At 36.0% G+C, this 22,442-nt stretch overlaps 1 protein-coding gene across 2 annotated transcripts in view; it reads left to right on the plus strand.

Annotated features, from left to right (window-relative positions):
• The window catches only part of LOC115210310 (FYVE and coiled-coil domain-containing protein 1), a 43,023-nt gene that overhangs the window by 11,172 nt on the left and 9,409 nt on the right, over positions 1 to 22,442 (plus strand). For both annotated transcript variants that reach the window (XM_029778835.2, XM_036502256.1), the window contains exons 3-11: positions 1,411 to 1,530; positions 5,327 to 5,439; positions 6,874 to 6,980; positions 10,022 to 10,165; positions 11,050 to 11,134; positions 14,375 to 14,595; positions 15,071 to 15,719; positions 19,394 to 20,410; positions 21,758 to 21,898. In XM_029778835.2, coding sequence (XP_029634695.1) covers positions 1,411 to 1,530; positions 5,327 to 5,439; positions 6,874 to 6,980; positions 10,022 to 10,165; positions 11,050 to 11,134; positions 14,375 to 14,595; positions 15,071 to 15,719; positions 19,394 to 20,410; positions 21,758 to 21,898 — 2,597 coding nt within the window. The remainder of the gene's footprint in view (positions 1 to 1,410; positions 1,531 to 5,326; positions 5,440 to 6,873; positions 6,981 to 10,021; positions 10,166 to 11,049; positions 11,135 to 14,374; positions 14,596 to 15,070; positions 15,720 to 19,393; positions 20,411 to 21,757; positions 21,899 to 22,442) is intronic.

Genomic DNA, 22,442 nt, shown 5'->3' on the forward strand with positions numbered 1-22,442 from the left:
TGTGCTGGAGTAGGTTGCTATTATGTTGTCAATGAAAGCACCATATGCTACATAAAGAAGAATGAGGTAGCGACCAGGACTACCGTAGCGGTAAGTTTCTGTGAAAGTGCCAAAAAGATAATGTTAGTGAAAAATATGGAATCTGCCTTGGCATTGTGGATCAGTAACTGCAAGAAGAAAACCATCTCTGAGCAGTAACATCATCTGTGAGAAAGCGCGGAAATTATACCAGCAATTTGACAGAGGAGACTGAGCAGGAGGCACTGAAGAACCGCAACCAAGGCAGTTGACAGCACTGGAGCCTGAAGATTTTCAAACCAGCAAGGGATGGTTTGACTGTTTCTTGAAATGGTTTAAAATAAAGTGTGTTCCCCTGCATGGAGAGACAGTATCAGCCCACAAAAAAGCTGCTGAGATGTACCTCGAGACCTTCAGGCAGATCATCAAGTACAAAGGATAGAAGCCGGAACAGGTTTTCAGTATGGACGAAACTGGCTTGTTCTGGAAGAAGATGCCTTCCAGAACATGCATCATGAAGGACGAAGCCAGAGCTCCAGCATTTAAGGCACAGAAGGACAGAGTGATGCTAATTATGTGTGGCAATGCTGCTGGCTTCATGATGAAACCAGGACTTATCTATAAGTCTGTGAATCCGAAGGCCTTCAAAAATAAGAATAAAACTCTGCTGCCTGTCTACTGGATGCACAACCACAAGGCCTGGATTACCAAAAGTCTTTCTTTGAATTGGTTCTACTAGTGCTTCATCCCTCAAGCCAAGGAATGCCTCCAAAATGTTTGCATGGAATTCAAGGTGTTGCTTGTTATGGATAATGCTGGTGATCACTCTTTGGATTTGAATCACAGGGGAGTTCAAGTTGAGTTCCTCCCTGCCAACACCACCTCCCTCATCCAGCCTATGGATCAACGCATGATATGTGCCTTCAGAGTACTTTACACTCAGAACTCTCTCCAACACCTTGTGGACACAATGGATTCAGATGAGAATTTCAAGTTAAAGGAGTACTTTATGATCACAACGTGCCTGTGAGTCATCCACACTGCTCTTAAAGACATGAAAAAAGAAACCCTCATCGTATGCTGGAAGAAGGTTTGGCTATGAGGGCTTCTCACCTCTGAGCTGAAACTTTAAAAAAAAAAACAATATATATATATATATATATATTTATTTATAATATTTTACATCATATTTTAACATTTATGGGCATTTTTATGGACCACGTCCAATATTTGCAGTTTTTCACTATTTGCGGGTGCCCTAGGAATGTAACCGCTATGAATACCGGGGAACTACTGTATATATGTATATATAAATATATATATAAACACACACACATATATACACATACATATATATATAGTTTTAATTTCAATGACTTCGTTTACTTTCAGACTGCCTAGAGAAATTAAAACAAGAGTTTACAGAAACTGGATGCCCTGTAACAGATGATTGTCAAAATCTCCAGAAAACCTGTGCCAAATTGGAGTATTTGTTGTCTTATGAAATGAAAGGTAGTTTAACATTTATTTTTGTATCATGTTTGAAAGCAAATCACTTGGTATAAGCCACTGTTTCTCAACCATTTTTGACCTGTAGGTCCCCTTTGATTCCTATGTTACTCGGATGGACTCTCCTAGCCATTCGATATTTTTAAAAAAACCATTATATTTTTATAGTTAAATATTATTAGGAGTTGCATAAGAAAATTGTTAAATATTTTGTGAATTGTAGAAATATCACAAATTCATTGCAGGTAAATTTTAATAACGAAATCTTATATGTAGCTCCAAGTGTCATATGGACCCCATTTGAGAACTATTGATATAAGCAATTCTCACAGTTGCTGGAAGAAAGCAGGATGCTAGACTATTGACCAAAGAAATAATAGTTTACATGCTAACCACTCAATTGCCTACTGCAGCACTCTCTGCACATATTGTCATCATCACCATTGTCATGTCATCATCATCATCTTGCTTCCATGCTGGTAGGTTTGAATATTTTGACAGTATCAGACAAGTTGGAGGACCGTGTTGTGTTTCAATGTCTACTTCAGTATGGTTTCTGTGGTTGGATGCCCTTCCCAATGCCAATCACTTAGGTGTTTTTTTTTTCATGGCACCAACACTAGCGATTTTATTATGTAGCTTGCAAGACCAGAAAGCCCCCTTATTTGAGGGAAGCAGGGGCTACTGTAGAGAGGCAGGCACCTTTATGCTAGGTGATGAAAGGAAATGTAGACATTAAAATGAAAAATAGACATTCAGATTTTAGCATTCAGATTTTTTGTCAAATGTATTGCTTATTTATTCACATTGTTTAAATTAATAACACATAATTTTGTAGCTTCAAGATTTTAATGGTGTGTTGCATACTTTTAGAATAACATTGTAGGGTTGGTGTGAGAGGTCGGATCTGGTCAGTTTTAAAATAAAGCAGGCAGAATATTTGGTCCAGATATGGCCAGATTAAATGCTAAAGGGTTAAGATGATGATGATGATGATATATATATATATATATATATATATATATTCAGATATTCCAGGACACATCTGAATATATCTGAATATAGTGTTTGTCCAGGATAGGACTACACAGCCACAGCAGGAAATGTATCAGGACATGAAATATAAAAGCCGGACTAGACTACAGAAAAAAAAAAAAAAAAGTAAACATGCGCAACTCCATTGTCTCCCGAGACAGAAAGGATGCCAATACAATCCAATATATATATTACATGGTATATGAAGTATTTTCAAAATTTTATAAAAGAATTCAGTTTTAATCACATTTGAACAAATGTGTTATGCTCTATGATTAATAAAACTATTAATGTATTTTTTAATGATATGGGCACACCAGTAAATAAATAGCTATAAAATTCTTGTAGTTTTTTTTTTGTGTTTATTTGAAAACTAAATATTTTTTCTCTTTCAATTAAGAGTTTGCAGAAGATTATAATTTAATTTAAAGCTAAGTAAAAGAAAACTTAGTGCTTGATTTATGTAGTTTTAATTTTTTTCTTTGACACAAAATCAGTTCCTCCAATGCCCTCTCCTCTTTCAAAGATTCCTTGTCTTGTAAGTTACTTGGTGACTCTGCTGGTGCTGGTGCCATGTAAAAAGCCTCCAGTCCATATTGTGAAGTGGTTGGCACTTGGAAGGATGTCCATCTGTAAAAACCATTCCCAAACTGACCTCACTTGTACTGGTGCCACATAAAAAGCACTCAGTCCACTCTGCTGGATGGTTGGTGTTAGGAAGGGCATTTAATCATGTTTAATTACATGAAATTGTAAAAAGCATCACATGGAGTTTGATCAGTCTGTTACAAATAGGAGCGCTTTATAATAGGGGATTTCACTTTTCTTAAGTTAAAATCCTACATTGAACAAGAAGGTAAAAGATTGGCATCCTAGTCTGGAAAGATGGCTCTCACCCATAAAGATGTTGGATTACCAGCTACATAGTCATTGCATTCAAGTCATACTCCTGACATAATATTGTGACCTTTAGCTAAACACTCACAACTCCCCTTGTACCAGTTTATCTAATTAATAGACAAATCATTACCACTCCTTACTTTGTAGTTACTAGTATGGCAGACATTCTGGTGTACAGTTAATTTTTCCTGCAATTAAATGGTCCCAATGATATTGACGCAGCACAGACTTGGCTATGTGATTAAGAGCCTGCTTCACAAAAGCATGGTCTCAGGTTCAGTTTCATTGTGTGATACCTTTGGCAAGTGTCTTCTAATATAGCTGTGGCTGACCAAAGCCTTGAAAGTGGATATGGTAGATTTTGTGAGTGGATTTGGTTGGGCAAAGTTTAGGGAGCTCTTACCTCTGCTGGTGACTAAAGGCCTCTCGCTCAGAGTAAAAGGCAGACTGTATGATGCATGTGTACGAACAGCCATGCTACATGGCAGTGAAACATGGGCCGTGACTGCTGAGGACATGCGTAAGCTCGCGAGAAATGAAGCCAGTATGCTCCGATGGATGTGTAATGTCAGTGTGCATGCTCGACAGAGCGTTAGTACCCTGAGAGAAATGTTGGACCTAAGGAGCATCAGTTGTGGTGTGCAAGAGAGACGATTGCGCTGGTATGGTCATGTGGCGAGAATGGATGAAGATAGGTGTGTGAAAAAGTGCCAATCCCTAGCAGTGGAGGGAACCCGTGGAAGAGGTAGACCCAGGAAAACTTGGGACGAGGTGGTGAAGCACGACCTTCGAACTTTAGGTCTCACTGAGGAAATGACCAGCGACCGAGACCTTTGGAAATATGCTGTGCGTGAAAAGACCAGGCAGGACAAGTGAGTCCAGCCCACTTATGCATGCCTTTCCTCTCTTGGACACACAAAGACCTGTTGAGGCAAGCGAAGTCGATATTGAACCTCATCCGACGACAGGCACCTATGCCTACCCCCCTTTGCTTGCGAAGACCTGTTGGGGCAAGTGAAATCGGAATCGAAATTGAACCAATCCTATGACTGGCACCTGGCAGATGCCAGGACCCCTGGACTGGAGATACGTAAAAAGCACTATCCGAATCGTGGCCGACGCCAGCGCCGCCTCGACTGGCTTCCGTGTCGGTGGCACGTAAAAAGCACCCACTACACTCACGGAGTGGTTGGCGTTAGGAAGGGCATCCAGCTGTAGAAACATTGCCAGATAAGACCGGAGCCTGGTGCAGCCTTCTGGCTTCCCAGATCCCCGGTCGAACCGTCCAACCCATGCTAGCATGGAGAACGGATGTTAAATGATGATGATGATGATGATGATGATAAGGAGATGCTGAAAAGTTTTTGGCTTTAAAAGTATCATGAACAGCCTAGTTGGAGGCCCAACCTTCCACGTTCTTTTACAGATTCCACCTACCATATCTATTCACAAGGCATGGGTTGGTCCAGGACTATAATGGAAGACACTTGCTCAAGGTGCCACACAGTGGCACTGAATTGAAAACAACATGGTTAGGAAGTAAACTTCTTAACCACAACACCGTACCTGTTCAGATAGTGGAATTAATAATATAAAAAAGAACAAAAACCCCCAAAAGAACTAAAGACTGCAAACTTCCAATTTTCACCAGAAAACTTTTTAAAACTTTGCTCTATTTGCTTTTTGTTTCAGTGCGTATTTTAGCAATTCTGTTACCATGGAAATTAACATGTACAGTATAGTCATGTTTCACATGTTTTTATTATAAGAGCTAAAATAACATTTCACTCATTTTACATTTGTTTAATCTGAATCCATTTTCCTTCTTCGGTTTCTTAAAGATATTATCTCCTTTTCTTTGCAGAACATACCAGTCTGTTAGGCCGGAAGAAAAATTACTGGGATTACTTCTGTGAGTGCCTTGCTCCCAGTAAAGGACTCAGAGATGGCTTGAAATATGTCAAATCTCTTAAGGAGGTAAACAATTTTTTCTCTTATTTCAGGAATTATTTTGACCTTAGACACAGGCATGGCTGCTTTGTTAAGAAATTTGCTTTGTGGCTTCATGATTTTGGATTCAGTATGGCACTTTGGACAAGTGTCTTCTATTATAGCGCTAGGTTGATTAATGCCTTGTAAATGAATCTGCTATCTGGAAGCTGTATGGAAGTCTGTTGTATGTATGTGTGTGTGTGTGTGTGAGTTTATGTATGTTTGTCTCCTTGTCTTGACATTGTGTGATCATAAGTGAGTGTCATTGTAATACAGGCAGTGTCATTCAATTCTGTAAAAATAAAAGTCTGACCATGAGAAAATATTACCTTGCTTGTGAAAAGATTGAATGTTGACAACAAAAAAAAAGCATCTGGCTGCAGAAAATCTACTTCAATAAATTTCATCTGATCCATGCAAGCATCGATGACAATGACAATGATAAAAAAAATTAATCTATATATATAAAGCTGAAGTTGTCTGTGTGTGTGTGTGTATGTGGCAGGTTTGGTAGCCTTCAACTAACACTGTCTCCTCTGAGACCCTGCGGTGCAAGTTGATCAAAATTGAGAGTATGATAGAAGAAGGCTTGCTCTTCATTCCATAGAAGAAAAATTTCAAATCATGTTAAGACCAAAAATTATTTACATCAAAAAGGTGCTTTTTTTCTATGAAAATCCCTATATTTTACGATTTTTTGACTGCTGTGTCGCCATTTTTCGGTGTATTTCAACCAGAAAAATGTTCACTTAAAGAGAATAACAAGCTACATAATGCAAAATTTTAACTTTTCAAAAATTCCAATTCAAAGTCTGCCATTTTAAGCGCAACTAAAAAACAAACCCGAGTAACGCCGGGCTATACTGCTAGTAAGAGATAAAAGTATTTTTAAAAATTAAAAAAAATTATTAATATTTTTGTTTGTGAATATCTTTATTATTCTGAACATTTTTTAATTCTAAATGTTGAAAGTTAGTAAGCTGGCAGAATCATTAGCATGCCATTTCTTCTGTTTTTATGTTCTGAGTTCAAATCCCACTGAGGTCGACTTTGCCTTTCATCCCTGCAGGATTGCTTAAAATAAGTACCAATTAAACATTGGGGTCAATATAAGTGACTTAACTACTCCCTTGAAACTACTGGCCTGGTACCACTATTTAAAACCAATATTAAGAGTTGACTTGGCGGTGAGCTGGCAGAATCATTAACATGCTGGGCAAAATGCTTAGTGGCATTTTGTCCCTCTTAATGTTCTGAGTTTGAATTCTGCTGAGGTTGACTTTACCTTTCATCCTTTCAGGGTCAATAAAATAAGTACCAATGTCATTGACTTATCCCCTTCCTAGAATTGCTGGCCTTGTGCCAAAATTTGAAACCAATATTAAGTGTTGACTTATTTTATTTTGTCTCTTTATACAGTATCGCACAGCCTTAGGTAAAGGAAGAGCATTGATTCGGTTTGCCCTTGTCCATAAACGACTTGCAGATACAATCCAACAGTGTGTTTCAAATGGCCGTATCACAAGGTAATTAGTTATTTTGGTTTTGGTCATTTTTGAATTGGATAAAGTTTTATCTTCTCTTTGCTTTGGTTTTTGACTTTTCCCCATCTAAGTATATGTTGCTTGAAAATTTGGATGTTTTCATAAGAATTAGGGGAAATGAATATTTGTAATGTTAAGGTGTACAGGTATGACTATGTTGTTAAGAAGTTTGATTCCCAACCAAATGGGTTTTGGTTTCTGTCTCACTCTGTTGCACCTTGAGCTAATATCTTCTATGTCCCTATACCAACCAAAGCCTTGTGAGTGGATTTGCTAGATGAAAACTGAAAGAAATATGTAAATACATATCTATGTATGTACATGTCTGTGTGCATGTATGTGTGTCTCCTCATATTGTCATTGCATGTTCGTTGTCATACAAGCAGTGTCATTCATTTCCAATCTTCTGTGAAAACATGTCTAGTCATGGAGAAAGATTAGCTTGCTAGAAAACAAACGAGAGGCTTCATAACAGGATAGGCATCCGGCCATAGAAAATCTGCCTCAATAAATGTCATGTGAGCCATGGAAGCACAGAAAAGTGACTGTTAAAATGACAGTGGTGATGATGATGATGATTATGGTGGTGGCAGTAGTGGCTAGTATTATTATTAGTATGCCAGGCAAAATACTTAATGGTATTTTGCCCATCACTACGTTCTGAGTTCAAATTCTGCCGAGGTTGACTTTGCCTTTCATCTTTCAGGTTCAGTAAAATAGGTACCAGTTGAGTACTGGGGTCAATGTAATTGACTAACCCTCTCTCCCAAATTTCAGGCTTTGTGCTTGTTATAGAAAGGATTATCATTATTATTATTATTATTATCATCATCATCATCATCATCATCATCATCATCATCATCATCATCATCATTATTACTATTATTATTATTTTTTTTTTGTAGTTATATTCTTTATCTTCCCAATATTTGCCATTCTTGTGTTATTGGGGATTGAACTTAACTTTTCAGCTTGGTAGAGTGATGAAAATGTTATAATTTACCTTGGGCACATCTCAGTGGTAAATGAGAAATTGAACCCATCACTTTATTGGAACACATACATCATATGTACTTCATAATGAAATTGATTTTTTGATAGGGAAACAACTTAAAACCAAATAAAATATCCAGTTTTAACATATCATACCAATGTTTATATATACAGAACAATGTAAGCTATACTTGTTATGACAAACATACACACAATGTTTTTGGTGTTTGTATCATATCAGTGACAATATTTTAACTATAGTTTTTGTAGTTGTCAGCTTTGATCAACCTCATACATCTTTGTGAAGGATACTCCCTCTTTGGTGGTATCATATTATGATATTTTGGGTTCTGGACAATATTTCATTAGTCAGACAACTAGTTCTCAACCATTTTTTGTTCTGTACCTCTTTCATGCAATCGTGTTTTACAAACACCCACTCTCCATGTTTTGCAATAAATAAATAAATAAAAAGCAAAAAGAACCCCTCAAACTCCTTCAGTGGATTATTTTAATCATTAACAGTTAATTTTTCTCAATTGTTTATTATCTATATTTTCTTATTGCATCCCAACCACCACATGTCTCTTTTTAGATATAGGGTTTTTTATGCATATTAGGTAATGTTTTTTTCTATTTTTTCTAATCACCATCATGGTAACTGGACCACTTTGCTGTTGAAACACTTGTCAACATGTAAAATGTGGGAGGATTTTTTTCTGCGCCCTGGGCTAATGTCCCTTATGTTAAATTTTTATGGAAATAACTAAAAAAAAGGCAAGGACTTATATAACAAAATCATATTGGAACCATGCACATCATCAGTCATGTTTCAGTTTACTGATAACACTATGTCCAATTCATATTTTCTCATGACAAAAATTTTTTTAAAATGTGTTGAAAACTGTAACAGGATGAGAGGTCCTCACACTGGATGGGTGCTGCTCGCATCCTTTACATTAAAATATTAATCGAAGGAAAGAGTCAAGACTTCTGATTAACTTCAACAGTATAAATATTTATTCTTAATTCGTAATATATACATTCTTCTTTCTGAGCGAATTGGCAGCTTATCACAGTAGTCAAGTGGAGTGAGCCAATTCCTGTCCATTCAATCATAGCAGAGATACGCCACGAGGTAGCAGCTTGAAAGAGAGAGCTGATAAAATATGACTGTCCTGTTCAGCTGCCAGCATTTGAGAGAACGATACGAGGGAATTTCGCTGCTGCTAGATTTCTGCGCATGCGCATGAGGGAACTTCCAGCAGGCCTCCCGGAAGAATCCAACTCTGTGCATGCATGCTGGAGATTTCCAAGATGGCGTCACTACAAAACAAATATTGTGCCTGGTTTAAATATTTTATTTGCAAGAAAAACAAAATCGCAATCCCTTTAAACCTTTAGCATTCAGATTACTTTATCAAATGTTGTTTATTTATTCACATTATTTTGAATTAATCTTGCATAATCTTGCAGCTTTAAGATTCCAAATGATGTGATTGTTTACTTTTAGAATGACACTGTAGGGTAGATGTGAGAGGTCACATTTGGCTGGTTTGAACTTAAAACAAGTAGAATATTTGGGTCAGATTTGGGAGGTTTAAATGCTAAAGGGCTAAACACCCAATGTATCCCCTTGATATTTGCTGTCTCTTTGTGAGCTCAAAATACTCCCAAAGGTATGCTGCCACTTAGGTTAACAACCACTGAGTTAGACATAGTAGAAGAGAAAAAATTACTTGTGAACTGAAATTAACATGAATTTCTAATTAAAGCTAGTTACTCTGCTAATATTTTTGGGAAAGGCATGAATGTCACAGAATTTCAATTCTGATCCTCAGATCTAAAGAAACATGTTTATGAAAGATATCAATATTATGCCAGCCAGTGTGAAGTCCTAGATATTATGCAGGTCTGTTATAAAACCATTTTGAAAGTGGAAGTGTGATTATTCTGTAAACAAAGTTTCTAGAGAATCTAGGAATAAGAATAAATTTTACTGATTTTGAGATATTTTTTTTATCTTTCAGTGAATGGTTTTATCCATCATCTCCTTGGTTACAACACAAACACAGTTCGGCAATTATAAATGCACTGTATGACATCAATGATGTAAACTTCGATTTAATTCCTACAGGTTATGATTTAGACAACTCATGGCCTTCATTTGCCAGGTAAATTTTCACTATTTCCTATTTTCAGTGTTTACATGTATTTAGTATATTTCAACTAAAAGTTGTATTTCTAATTAAAAAGTGATGACAATCTTTTAATTTACTTCCAGTAGAAGTTATACTCTCTGTCAAATTTATCTTTCCTTCAAATTGAACATGAATCTGATTAGGTAGTTTTCGTCAGCTTCCAGTGCACAAATTTATGAGAAAGGAATTGATCAGCTGAACTTTGAATGGTGATGCAGGAATTATTTATACCATAATTTTTGATCACACATTCTAGAAAATCTTAATATAAGTGCTCATTTTTGTCAAATTCTTAACTGCTGAATGGTTTAATCAATCATGAACAGAATCCAAGCATCATAACATATATTTCTGAGCTTTCAAACTGTATGATACTCAATACAATCACCAAAGTTCTAAACTGCTAAACACCATTATAATAAGTTTGAACTTCAGAATCTATCTTGTTAGTTTTTTAAAAATTCAGTTAACTTTTGAGCCTTCAACATATTTTCTAATTGTTATTATCATTGTTTAACATCTGTTTTCCCTGCTGGCATGGGTTGGATGGTTTGACTGGGGACTGGCAAGCCAGGCGGCCTCACCAGGCTCCAATCTGATCTGGCAATGTTTCTACAGCTGGATGCCCTTCCTAACCTGCAGGCATGGGTACCAATCAGGTGGCGCTGGCATTGGCCACGTTCAGATGGTGCTTCTTACATGCTACCAGCACAGGAGCCGGTGGGGGTGGGGTGGGGGTTTTGGATTGTGCTTTTTACGTACTACCAAGTAATGTCTAATGTAACAATTCATGGAACACAGCAGTTTTTATATTATAGAGAATAAAAATATTTCTAAAAACTGCTATCCTATTTCAGAAAGACAAATGGCAGCTATTCCTGGAATCCGCCCAGTAGAACATCCAGTATGAGCAGTCTCCTCAGTATTCCAAGCATACAACAGGTTAAGTAATGTTGTTATACATTATGTATTATAATTTTATAGGTTTTCTTGCTGTGTGTTCATCATCATTTAACATCCTCTTTTCCATGTTTGTGTGGGTCAGATAAAATTTGTTGAGACAGATTTTCTGCAGCTGGATGCCCTTCCTGTAGCCAATATTCATTTATTTCTATGAAAGATTGGAAATGAACAATATTGCTTGTTTGGCAGAAATGCTCGTATATGATCATCACAGGATGTCAATATAAGGATACATACTCATATTTGACATGTCTTTTTCAGCTTCTGTCTTTGAAATTCACTCACAAGGCTTTGTTCAGCCTAGGACTGTAGTAGGAAGCATTTGTTCAAGTTGTTACACAGTGGGACTGAACCTGAAATCGTGGTTCAGAATCAAATTTTTAAAGCACACAGCCACTCCTTCACTGAGTGTTTAATAAATTTGTATATGGATGCAGACATGGCTGTGTGGTTTAAAAAAAAATGGAAATTTGGGCAAGTGTCTTCTACTACTGCCTTGGATTGACCAATATCATATTAGAAATATTTGGTAGATGGAGGCTGTATGGAAGTCCAGAAATATATGCATGAGCACATCTGCACATCATCATCATTAGCGTTTGCTTTCCACGCTGGGTTAAATGGTTTGACTGAAACTGGTAAACTGGAGAGTTGCACCAGGTTCCAATCTGATTTGGTACAGTTTCTACAGCTGGATGCCCTTCTTAATACCAACCACTCCAAGAGTGTAATGGGTGCTTTTTACATGCCACTGGTGCAGCTGCCAGTTACATGACACCAGCATCGACCACAGCTATGCTTTCACTTCGCTTAATGAGTCTTCTCAAACATGGCATATTGCCAAAGGTCTCGGTCACTTATCACCTTTATGAGGCCCAACATTCGAAGGGTGCTTTTTACATGCCACCGGCACGGGTACCTGTTACGTGGTCCCAGCATCAGCCACAACTAGGGTTTGTCTTGGCTTGATGAGTCTTCTCAAGTACAACATATTGCCAAAAGTCTCAGTCACTTGTCATTGCCTCTGTGAGGCCCAGTGTTCCATATGTATGAAAAAATTATGTCTTGTTCAACTCTTGCTGCTATTTCCATGCTGGTATGAGTTGGGTGGTCTTGCTGGGGTAGTACTCTATGATTGAAAGCCCTTCCTGATGCAAACCCTTACTTATTTTCAAGTAAGGTACTTTATTCTCCTGATCTTTGCACATCAAACTGTGACAAAGTAGGATGTACTATTTTTGCTGGACATCAACAATCTTCAACAATAACCAACAGATGTTGACGTGAAGATGTGCAGAGATGCACAGACACACATATGCATTTATACATGCATACATACATGCATACACACAAGCATACATACATGCATACATACATACATACATGCATACATACATACATGCATACATGCATGCATACATTCATACATACATGCATACATATACATGCGCACATACATACATACATACATATACATACACATACATACATACATACATACATACATACCCAACAGGCATATCCTTATACATGTGCATTTGTCTGCCTGTTTTCTATGTATGTCTTCATATTGATACCACTTGGAGAGCAGTGATGTTTATATATGTCCAGTGTAAACAATATATCATATACCTCAACATGCTGACATGCAAAGACTAGTGAAATAAAGCACTTTACTTGAAAACAAACAGGTTAGCATTAGGATAAGGTGTTCAGGCCATAGAAAATTGGTTCAAGAAGCCTTGTCTAACCCATACCAGCATGGAGAAATGAGCGCAAAAGCATTGCTTCTGCTGCTGCTTATGATAGCATCACATCTATGTGTGTAACCTTTTTGTTACCGTTTTTCTGTTGAAATACAGTCTTTTGTGTCAGTTAATTTTGAAAATAATGAAGAATTTATTGAAATAACTTTGTTATTGTTTAACCTTTTTGTTACCATATTTTCATTGAAATACACTGCATTTGTTTAAATTAATTTTGGGGAAAAAAAAGATGAATTATCTTTATTTAGCCTTTTCATTACCATATTTCTGTTGAAATAGACTGCTTCTGTTTCAATTAACGTTGAATATAATGAAGAATTTATTAACATAACTTAGTTGTTATTAAGTTGATGTCTGGAACACACATTAATTTTAAGGGAAGGTTTTAATTTAGATTCATCATCTTCATTTAATGTCTACTTTCCATACTGGCATGGGTTGGACAGTTTGACAGGAGCTGGCAAGCCAGAGAGCTGTCCCGGCTCCAATTGTCTATTTTTGCATGGTTTCTACAGCTTGATGCCCCTCCTAATGCCAGCCACTATACAGTGTGCACTGGGTGCTTTTTATGTACTACCAGCACTGGTGCTTTTAAGTGACATTGGCATGATTGCTTATTACATGGCACCAGCACAAGTGCATTTTAAGTGAAATTGGTATGAGTACACTCTATGTGGTACTAGTGGCGAGCTGGCAGAATCGCTAGCATGGTGGGCGAAATGCTTAGCGGCATTTTGTCTGTCTCTATGTTCTGAGGGGTCGACTTTGCCTTTCATCCTTTCGGGGTCAATAAACAAAGTACTAGTTGCGTACTGGGGTTGATCTAATCGACTGGCCTCCTCCCCCAAAATTTCACATCTTGTGCCTAGAGTAGAAAAAAGTATGAGTGCATTTTACATGGCACTAGCAATAGAGCACCATATGTGGCACTGGCAAGTGTACATCTTACATAGCACTGGCACAACTGCATTTTATGTGGCACTGGCACCCACAAGACAAAGCCAACTCAGCTGGGAGAGGGAGAGGGAGTAGGGGCATGACCATAAAGGGCTTTCCTGTATGTATGGATGTCCGCTATTTTATGTCTTCTCAAGTACAGCAATTAGCCAGAAGTTTCGGTTCCTTGCCATCTCCTTAGTGAGGCCCAGCATCTGAAGATCCTTTCTCACCACTTCATCCCATGTCTTCCTGGGTCTACTCCTTCTACAGGTCCTCTCCACAATTAGAGATCAGTACTTCTTTATGCAGCTGTCCTCATCTAAATTTGTATCATAGAACTTGGGGAAGTCTCTGACAGATTGATATCAGCTTATTTAATACACACATATTTTGTCTTGTCACAAAATTCATAACTGGCATTGTATTGATAATCAAACCATTAATAATTTTCATATTTGGTTGCATTCTATGTTATTGTGGTACTGTGTTTAATGTAGTTTGGTTCTGTTTACAGGATAGCCCATCTTCCAAAATAGATGTTGCTTCCTCCTTTACTGAATCCATTGATGAACAGTACATGTCCCCTCGAGAAACAAATTCTAATGTCTCCTGTTCAGAACTGTACTCTAAAATTGAAGAATTAGAAGAGGAAAAGTTCACTACAAGTCAGGAGGTGGCTCTTTGGGTTAAGAGACTTAATGAGATGAAAGAAAAATACAGAACACTGAAACAAGAGTGAGTGATGATGATAATTCTTCTTCTTCTTCTTCTTCTTCTTCTTCTTCTTCTCCTCCTCCTCCTCCTCCTCCTCCTCCTCCTCCCATCCTCTCCTATCTCCTCCTCCCCTCCTCCTCACCACCACCACTCGCCAAAAGGAGCCCATCATATATATATATATATATATATATATATATATATATATATATATATATATATATATTCTTTTTTTTGTTTGTGCATCAACATGCCTGTGTATACATGTATGTATGTATGCATATATATATGTATGCATATATATACATGTATTCTGCATATTCATGTGTTTGTGTGTGCATGTTTGTGTGTTTGCGTATGTGTGTGTGTGTGTGTGCTAAATGTATTTCTAAATATATCTATGACAATTTCTTTTTTCAAACTGTGATCATTATCACTGAATAGACTACCTTCTGTTTAGTTTTCACCTCAATTAGTTTAATTTCTTTGTTTGTAGGTATGATAGTCTGAGTATGGAATTCAGCAGTTCACAGCAAGCCTGGCAAGATGAAAAAGACAGATTAGATTTAGAACGCAGAAATCTTACGGAAGGTCTCAAGTCTCTCCAGGACAAATTAACTGAGATAGAACATGAACACGAACAGATTGTTAATACTAACAAATCCAGAATAGAAGTCCTGGAGAAGGAGAAAGCTATTCTGGAACATCAAATAAATAGTCTCAAGTCAACAGAGGTTGAATTTGCTGAATCAACGGCAGTTCAAGAAGAACAGTTTCAGTCTTTGTCGTCATCGCAAGAAAATGAAAATGATGATAATGATATTAATGAAGATGATGATGATGTTCATGATAATGTTGTTGTTGATGATGATGATGATGATGATGATGTCGTTGATAATGAAGACAGTGTAGAATATCTGAAGCATGAATATGAAAAGATCTTATGGGAAAATCGACGTCTGCAGCGGAAATGTGAAGATTTTGAAGAGGTGCAACGAGAACTGCACAGGCAGAATGAAGAGCTTGTGATGCTACAACAGTCGGTTGAAGAGAAGGCTGAGCTGTTAAACAAATACCAGCAACAATCTCAGCAACTAAAATCTACCTTGAATAATCTTTTAGATTTTGATTCTATTGTTGATCAGGTAAGTTATGTTTATATTCTGGATACATTTGTTAACCTTTTTGGTGCCAACCTGCCTGAAACCACCCTTGGTTCTATAATACAAATTCTGTTTTGAAATGAGTTGACATAAAAATCTCCTATCAAAATTTCATGTTAATTTATATTCCAAACAGCAGCTTAATAAAGACAGAGTTATTTTAACAAATTTATTATTTTCAAAATTACTTGAAATAAAGGTAGTATATTTCAATAGAAACATGGTAACAAAGCGGTTATAGGATATAAAAATAACTATGAAAATTATATAGATTACAGATTATTAAATTTGATATATTAGCAGAAAGATCACCCTCCGAGCAGTTTTCTGCTAGCCCCTTGCTAATATTTTCTCATTTGATTCCCAATTGTAATAATTTTTATATTTTACTGCTAATTATTTCTTTGTCTAATAGTGCTTACTTGCTTAGTAAATATTACTTTCATCATTTTATCACAGTCATAATCTCTCTCTTTTAAACAAACATCTTGGTAGTCTAACAACAAAGGGAGAAGCAATTTGTCAAGCTTTACCTTCCCCACAAAGCAACATAGAGATTACAATTCAGCAGCACATCTGTAAGCTTTGCAGTGTATGTGTGTGTGTGAGAGAGAGAGAGAACATTGCAAACAATGAATGAAATAAACATGAAATGAAAAATCATATAAATAAAAGGGCATTACTTCAGATGTATATGCCCCCAACTTTTTTGCCTCATAACATCCAGAAAAAGGATACTTTTTAACAAAATTTTCTACAAATACCGCTTAGATGTTGTGGCTTCAGAGTATATAGGGATTTATGGGAAAGAATTTTTCCAAGGGGATGGAGAGAGGAGTTTTGGAAAATTCACATGATCTGATTTTTTTTCCCCTCATAACTTTCAGGAAAATGGGTATCTTTTAATGAAAATTTATACAAATCCCTTTCAAACGACATAGATTACGATTATAAAGAAATTTGTGGGGAAAATTTTTTTAGGGATTTTCCCCATTTTTTTAAACTACAGCCTTCAAAATGATGGGGTTGGTAGATGGGAAGCATCTTTGTATGAAAAAGTTTTGAAAACTCTTTTCTTTTTACAACTCCTCCTCTCTCATCATCCCACTCTGGACCTATTTTGACCAATTGTTTTTGCACTTCAAAACCATGGGGTGAGCATTTTCATTAAAAAATTAATTTTAATTGTTAGTATTTTCAGAGGGAAATATGAGTGCTTTAAGGGCGATTTGGCTGTTGTTTTTAGTGCATCCAAAGACAACCTTCCTTGTTTCTTTATCGCTCTCACATGTATTGATGTTTTCTCAATATTTTCCCCATAAATACATTTATATGCTATAAAAAAGAAAATTTGAGAAATTATGAATTTTTTGCAACCCCACTTCCTTCCCCGATTGTGTCTGTTTAGAAATTAAAATATTGGAGAGCCTGAGAAGGTCATTGCTGGCATTTATCCACAGTGATTTAAAAAAATTATGGAAATGTACTTGCATAGCAAGTGACTTGATCTGAGATCATGTGCTGAAACAAAAACAATTGCAGCATGGAAGATGTTTGTAAGCCATTCAAGAACACACAAAAACAGCTAGTTTCACTTCAACATTTAAATTTCATTTGTGTCAAAATATTTTTGTTGCTTTGAAACCGCGACCTGTTCGCTGACAAAACTTCACAGAAGTGATGCAGCACGAAGTTTTGTCAGTGAACAGGTCACGGTTTCAAAGCAACAAAAATATTTTCACACAAATGAAATTTAAATGTTAGAGTGAAACTAACTTCTTGTGTGTTCTTGAATGGCTTACACACATCTTCCACACTGCAATTGTTGTTGATTTAAAAAAAAGAGTTATGTAAACAATAATTCTTTTTAATAGCATACTTTTCAGTTAGATTTTTTTCTTAGACACACACATGGCTTCACTTGATTCAGGTGGAGGTAAAAATTTAGATTACAATTTATTTTGTTGTTTTTCTTCTACCAATGGACCATGCGTGTGTTACTTCGGCATTATCATTCTATAAAATGTGTTTAATGGGAGAAAAATATTGAAAAAACATCAATACATGTGAGAGTGAAAAAGGAGGGTGGTTTGGGTTGTACTAGAAACAACAGCGAAACTTCCCTTGAATCGTTCACCTTTTCCTTTGAAAATATTTACAGTTTTATTATATTTTTTATGTTACCAAAAAGACTCCTCCCATGGTTTTTAAGTTAAAGAGGCAAAATGGCCCAAATTGCTCCAGATAGTTATTATTCTAAAGCTTATAGTGTTCCAGTCATAACAACAAAATCACTTTAAAATTTGTTTTACAAAAATTATATGGGTATTTTAAAAACTTTTCATTCAAAAATAATGTTTTTACATTACGTATACATTAATAGAATAAACTGTCAGTTTTCCAAATACTGAATTAAAACTTAAAATGAAAATATTAAAAGAGAGAGTGAGATACTTTGCAAATGCAAATGGAATACTCTGCAGTGAATGCAATGAATATTTAAATTTGCAAGAAATTGGAGTTAAACAATTCAAGAAACTTGAGAAGTTGAAATTATAGAAAATTTCTTAGAACATGAATTTATAAAATTATTTCCAGATGGTCAACCTTTTAATAATTGCTTTCTTTTAGTACTTTTAGTAATTGTTATATATCTAATTAATAAGCAGACTTCTCCGTTATAGTATAGAGATGCAAATATATATTTATTCTTGTTAAGGAAGTATGATGTTAAGAGCCCAAGATAGAAAGGGAAGTGACTCCATCAATTACAGGATTGTGACTTCAACTGTACTTAATGTCACTCAATAGTGGTAATATAGCAGGGATAGTTCCTCTGAGGCTTCATGCAACAGTGGATTAAAATCAGCTGGGTGGAACCTTATAGAACTATTACTAAAATCAAATGATGATTTGAGTGTGGACGCCACTACTGGAATCAGTAGAGTGGTGGACATGTAGTATTTCATTATATTCTTTTATGTTTTGAGTTCAAATCTCACTGAGATTGACTTTGCCTTTCATCCTTCCAGTGTCAGTAAAATAAATGTCTGCTGAATACTGAGGTCTATCTATTCAACTACATAAATCCTCCAAATTTGAAGCTATATTATTATAGTTTATCTATCAGTAATAAATACCAAATCCTCTGAGAATGGGATCTGTGGTAGCCTGGCATCCTATCCAGGTAGAAATTTATCTTCTACCACACATATCTAACTGCTCCTTTGGTCATCACGGCATTTATTTGCCACTTCGGTTGTCCGGCGTGCCGTGTCATCTGCCAGCTGGTTTGGTGTTGGGATGTCGTGCGCATTTGCAACGATGAAAAACCACCACTTCCGTAGTTAGCTCGCTGCTGTTCGGAAAGGATCGATGACCATGCTTTCATGGTCTGTATTTGTACTGAAAATCGAGATCGAGTGAGCTTTTGCCCTTTGCACACACACGCACACACACTAATGTATTTATTAGAGTTTTTAAGAAATGGGTGTGAAAAGTCTGTAGAATAACAAATGATTAAATATTAAATAAATCATATATTAAATAAATTAATAGAGATAATGTTAATATGAATGATGAAAGGAATGGAGAATATGATAAAAATTAGTTCAAATATGGTAATTAATTTGTCTCTTTTTCTGTTCATATTGCAGGATTATATTTCTAACTTTGAATCCCTAGATGACGACTTGAATGATACTGTAGAAAAACTGTTTGAGTTTGTGAAAGAGGCTAAAAATCTAAATTCTGAAGGAAGATTTCATCAACAAGAACCTAATAAGGAAATTCTAGCACAAATATCATTGTTAAAGTCAGAATTGGAAGGTTCTAGATCACAAAATGCAGAATTGCAAAAACAAGAATCTGATTTCAGTGAGAAAATGGAAAAAATGTCATCTGAGAATTCTTATTTGAAAGAATGTATTCAAAAGTTAGAATGTGATTTAGAAATAAAAGATAAAGAATATAATACATTAGAAGAAAGGAATAAAGCTTCCAATGATGAGATTAGCAATTTTGGCTGTGAAAGAGAAAATATGATTCTTCAAAATGAAGAGCTGAGTGAAAAACTGCATTCTTTGGAAAATAATCACAAGGAATTGATGGCTAAACACTTTGCTCTTCAATCTGAACTCGATGAATATAAGGAACAGTATGAGATGCAAATATCTGTAATAAATGCCAAGCATAAAGAAACAGAACAACAACTGCTGAGTTCTAAAGAAAAATTCCAAACCAAGCTAAATGAAGTTTTAGAGGAAAACCAAAACCTTACAAAAGAAATGGAAAATGTGAAGAAACAAGCAGCTGATTTACATGTGAAAGTAGTAAAATCTGAAACAGAAAAGATTGACTTGCAGCAAGAACTTGATCAAGTTATGTCAGAAAATACAAAATCAAATGATATGCGAATAACATTGCAGTCTGTGATAGATTCTCTACAAGTTGACAAAGACCACTTGATTGAAGAGAAGAAACTCTTGCAGTTAGCGGAGCAAGATTTCAAGGACAGTTTACTAGAGAAAGAAGAGACTATTGAAAATTTGAGAAAAGAATTTGCAGAAAGCCAAGAATCAATTTCTTCTGAGCTGAATTTAGTGAAAGAAGAATTGTCTGCAGCCCATTTCCAGTTGAGTGCCCAGCAACTTCAGCATCAAAAGTCTGTGGAGGTATTATGAGTTTTATGGCTCCAAGCAATTTCTTATTTCTTATGTTATGCATGTATGTAGTTGTTCATAATCATCATCATCACCATAATCATCATTATCATTTAGCATCTGTTTTCCATGCTGGAACTGGTAAGCTGGAGAGCTACACCAGACTCCATTGGTCTATTTTGGCTTGGTTTCTACAGCTGGATGCCCTTCCTAATGTCAACCATTCCATAGAGTATGCTGAGTGTCTTTTACATATCATTGGCAAGGGTGCCTTTTATTCCATTTATATAATAAGTGCAGGTGTGGTTATATAGTTAAGAAGCTTGCTTCCCAACTATGTGGTCCAAGGTTCAATACCACTGCATGGCACCTTGAGCATGTGTCTTCTATATAGTCCAGAGCCAACCAAAACTTAGTTAGTGGATTTGGTTGATGGAAACAACTATTACCTATTGTATATGTGTGTGTGTATGTTGTGTGTGTGTGTGTGTGTGAGGGTGGGGTAAACTATCCTGTTGTAGATGACAGATTGGGGCTCTGCAATTTCTGAATAACCTGCACAGACATTTTTTTTTTTTTCATAGTGATCAAATGTTTGTGCTGTACATTAACACATTACCTCCATCAAATCTACATTGCCTGTTAAGGTGTGTGGTGTGTCATATGTCAGATGGTGAAGTGATTGCATAAAGTTAGGAAGTATGAGAAATTAATGCATAGTTATTTCATCATGTGACTTCCAATGGGTTACAGCCGTTTCGCAACCTTCTTTATTTAGCATTAAGTTCAGTATGCAAGAACTTATGTGTACATTGTTTACATTTATGTGTTTTGTATTATTCAATACAATTGTATATTCACAAATTAATGCATTAATTTATTTGTATTAAGAATAAAACATGTTAAAAAATATGTTACATATATGTAACATAGGCACAAGAGTGGCTGTGTGGTAAGTAGCTTGCTTACCAACCACATGGTTCCAGGTTCGGTCCCACTGCGTGACACCTTGGGCAAGTGTCTTCTACTATAGCTTCGGACTGACCAAAGACTTGTGAGTGGATTTGGAAGACGGAAACTGAAAGAAGCCCGTCGTATATATGTATATATATATGTATGTGTGTATATGTTTGTGTGTCTGTGTTTGTCCCCACCAACATCGCTTGACAACTGATGCTGGTGTGTTTACGTCCCCATAACTTAGCGGTTCGGCAAAAGAGACCGATAGAATAAGTACTAGGCTTACAAAGAATAAGTCCTGGGGTCGATTTGTAAAAATGTTTCAAGCCTATACATAAGGTTACTTATTTAGCAAAATTATCATTTCATGGACATAATATATCTCTCTTTATGTCACAGACTATGAGTAACAAAGAACGGGAACTACAAGACAGCAATAAAACAGTGAAAGAGAAAGAAGATATTCTCAGACACTTACAAGAAGAAAAAGAACAATTGGAAATCACAATGAAGAATCAGGTGGCATGTTTACATGAAATGGTAAATCATATTTATATTTAATTAAAAAAAAAATTTGCAGTTTTTTTTGTTTTTTTTTTTGCTGTTTTACATTCAGTTTTTCAAAGCTGATATTTCATTTTTCAAACACAGAGATTTGCATGTTATTGAAGTTGACGGTTTTTTTTTTAATGGAATTCTTTCTTTCAACTCAACTGTAAAAAAGATTGTTTTCAGCTATGAAAACTGATATGAGCAGAGTACAAGCCATATAATCAGTTTTGAGAGAGAGAGAAGGAGGGGAAGAGGGTGAGAGAGACCTATGTGTGTGCATGTCAGTGAGATAGACTCATACCTACATACATGCACATAACATGTCTGTATATATATGTACATATGTATGTATATACAGATATTAGGCATGCACATGTCCAATATAACATATTAAGTTTTCTAATCATGAGGCATACTACCATTAAAGTACTCAATAGCCAACTATTAGATAACTTAGAGCTATGGCATCTATCTCTGTCATCATCATTAAATGTCTGCTTGCTGAGGTGGCATTGGTTGGACAGTTCGACAA

This window comes from Octopus sinensis, linkage group LG4 (genome assembly GCF_006345805.1).
Source record: "Octopus sinensis linkage group LG4, ASM634580v1, whole genome shotgun sequence".
In the NCBI taxonomy this organism is placed as follows: domain Eukaryota; kingdom Metazoa; phylum Mollusca; class Cephalopoda; order Octopoda; family Octopodidae; genus Octopus; species Octopus sinensis.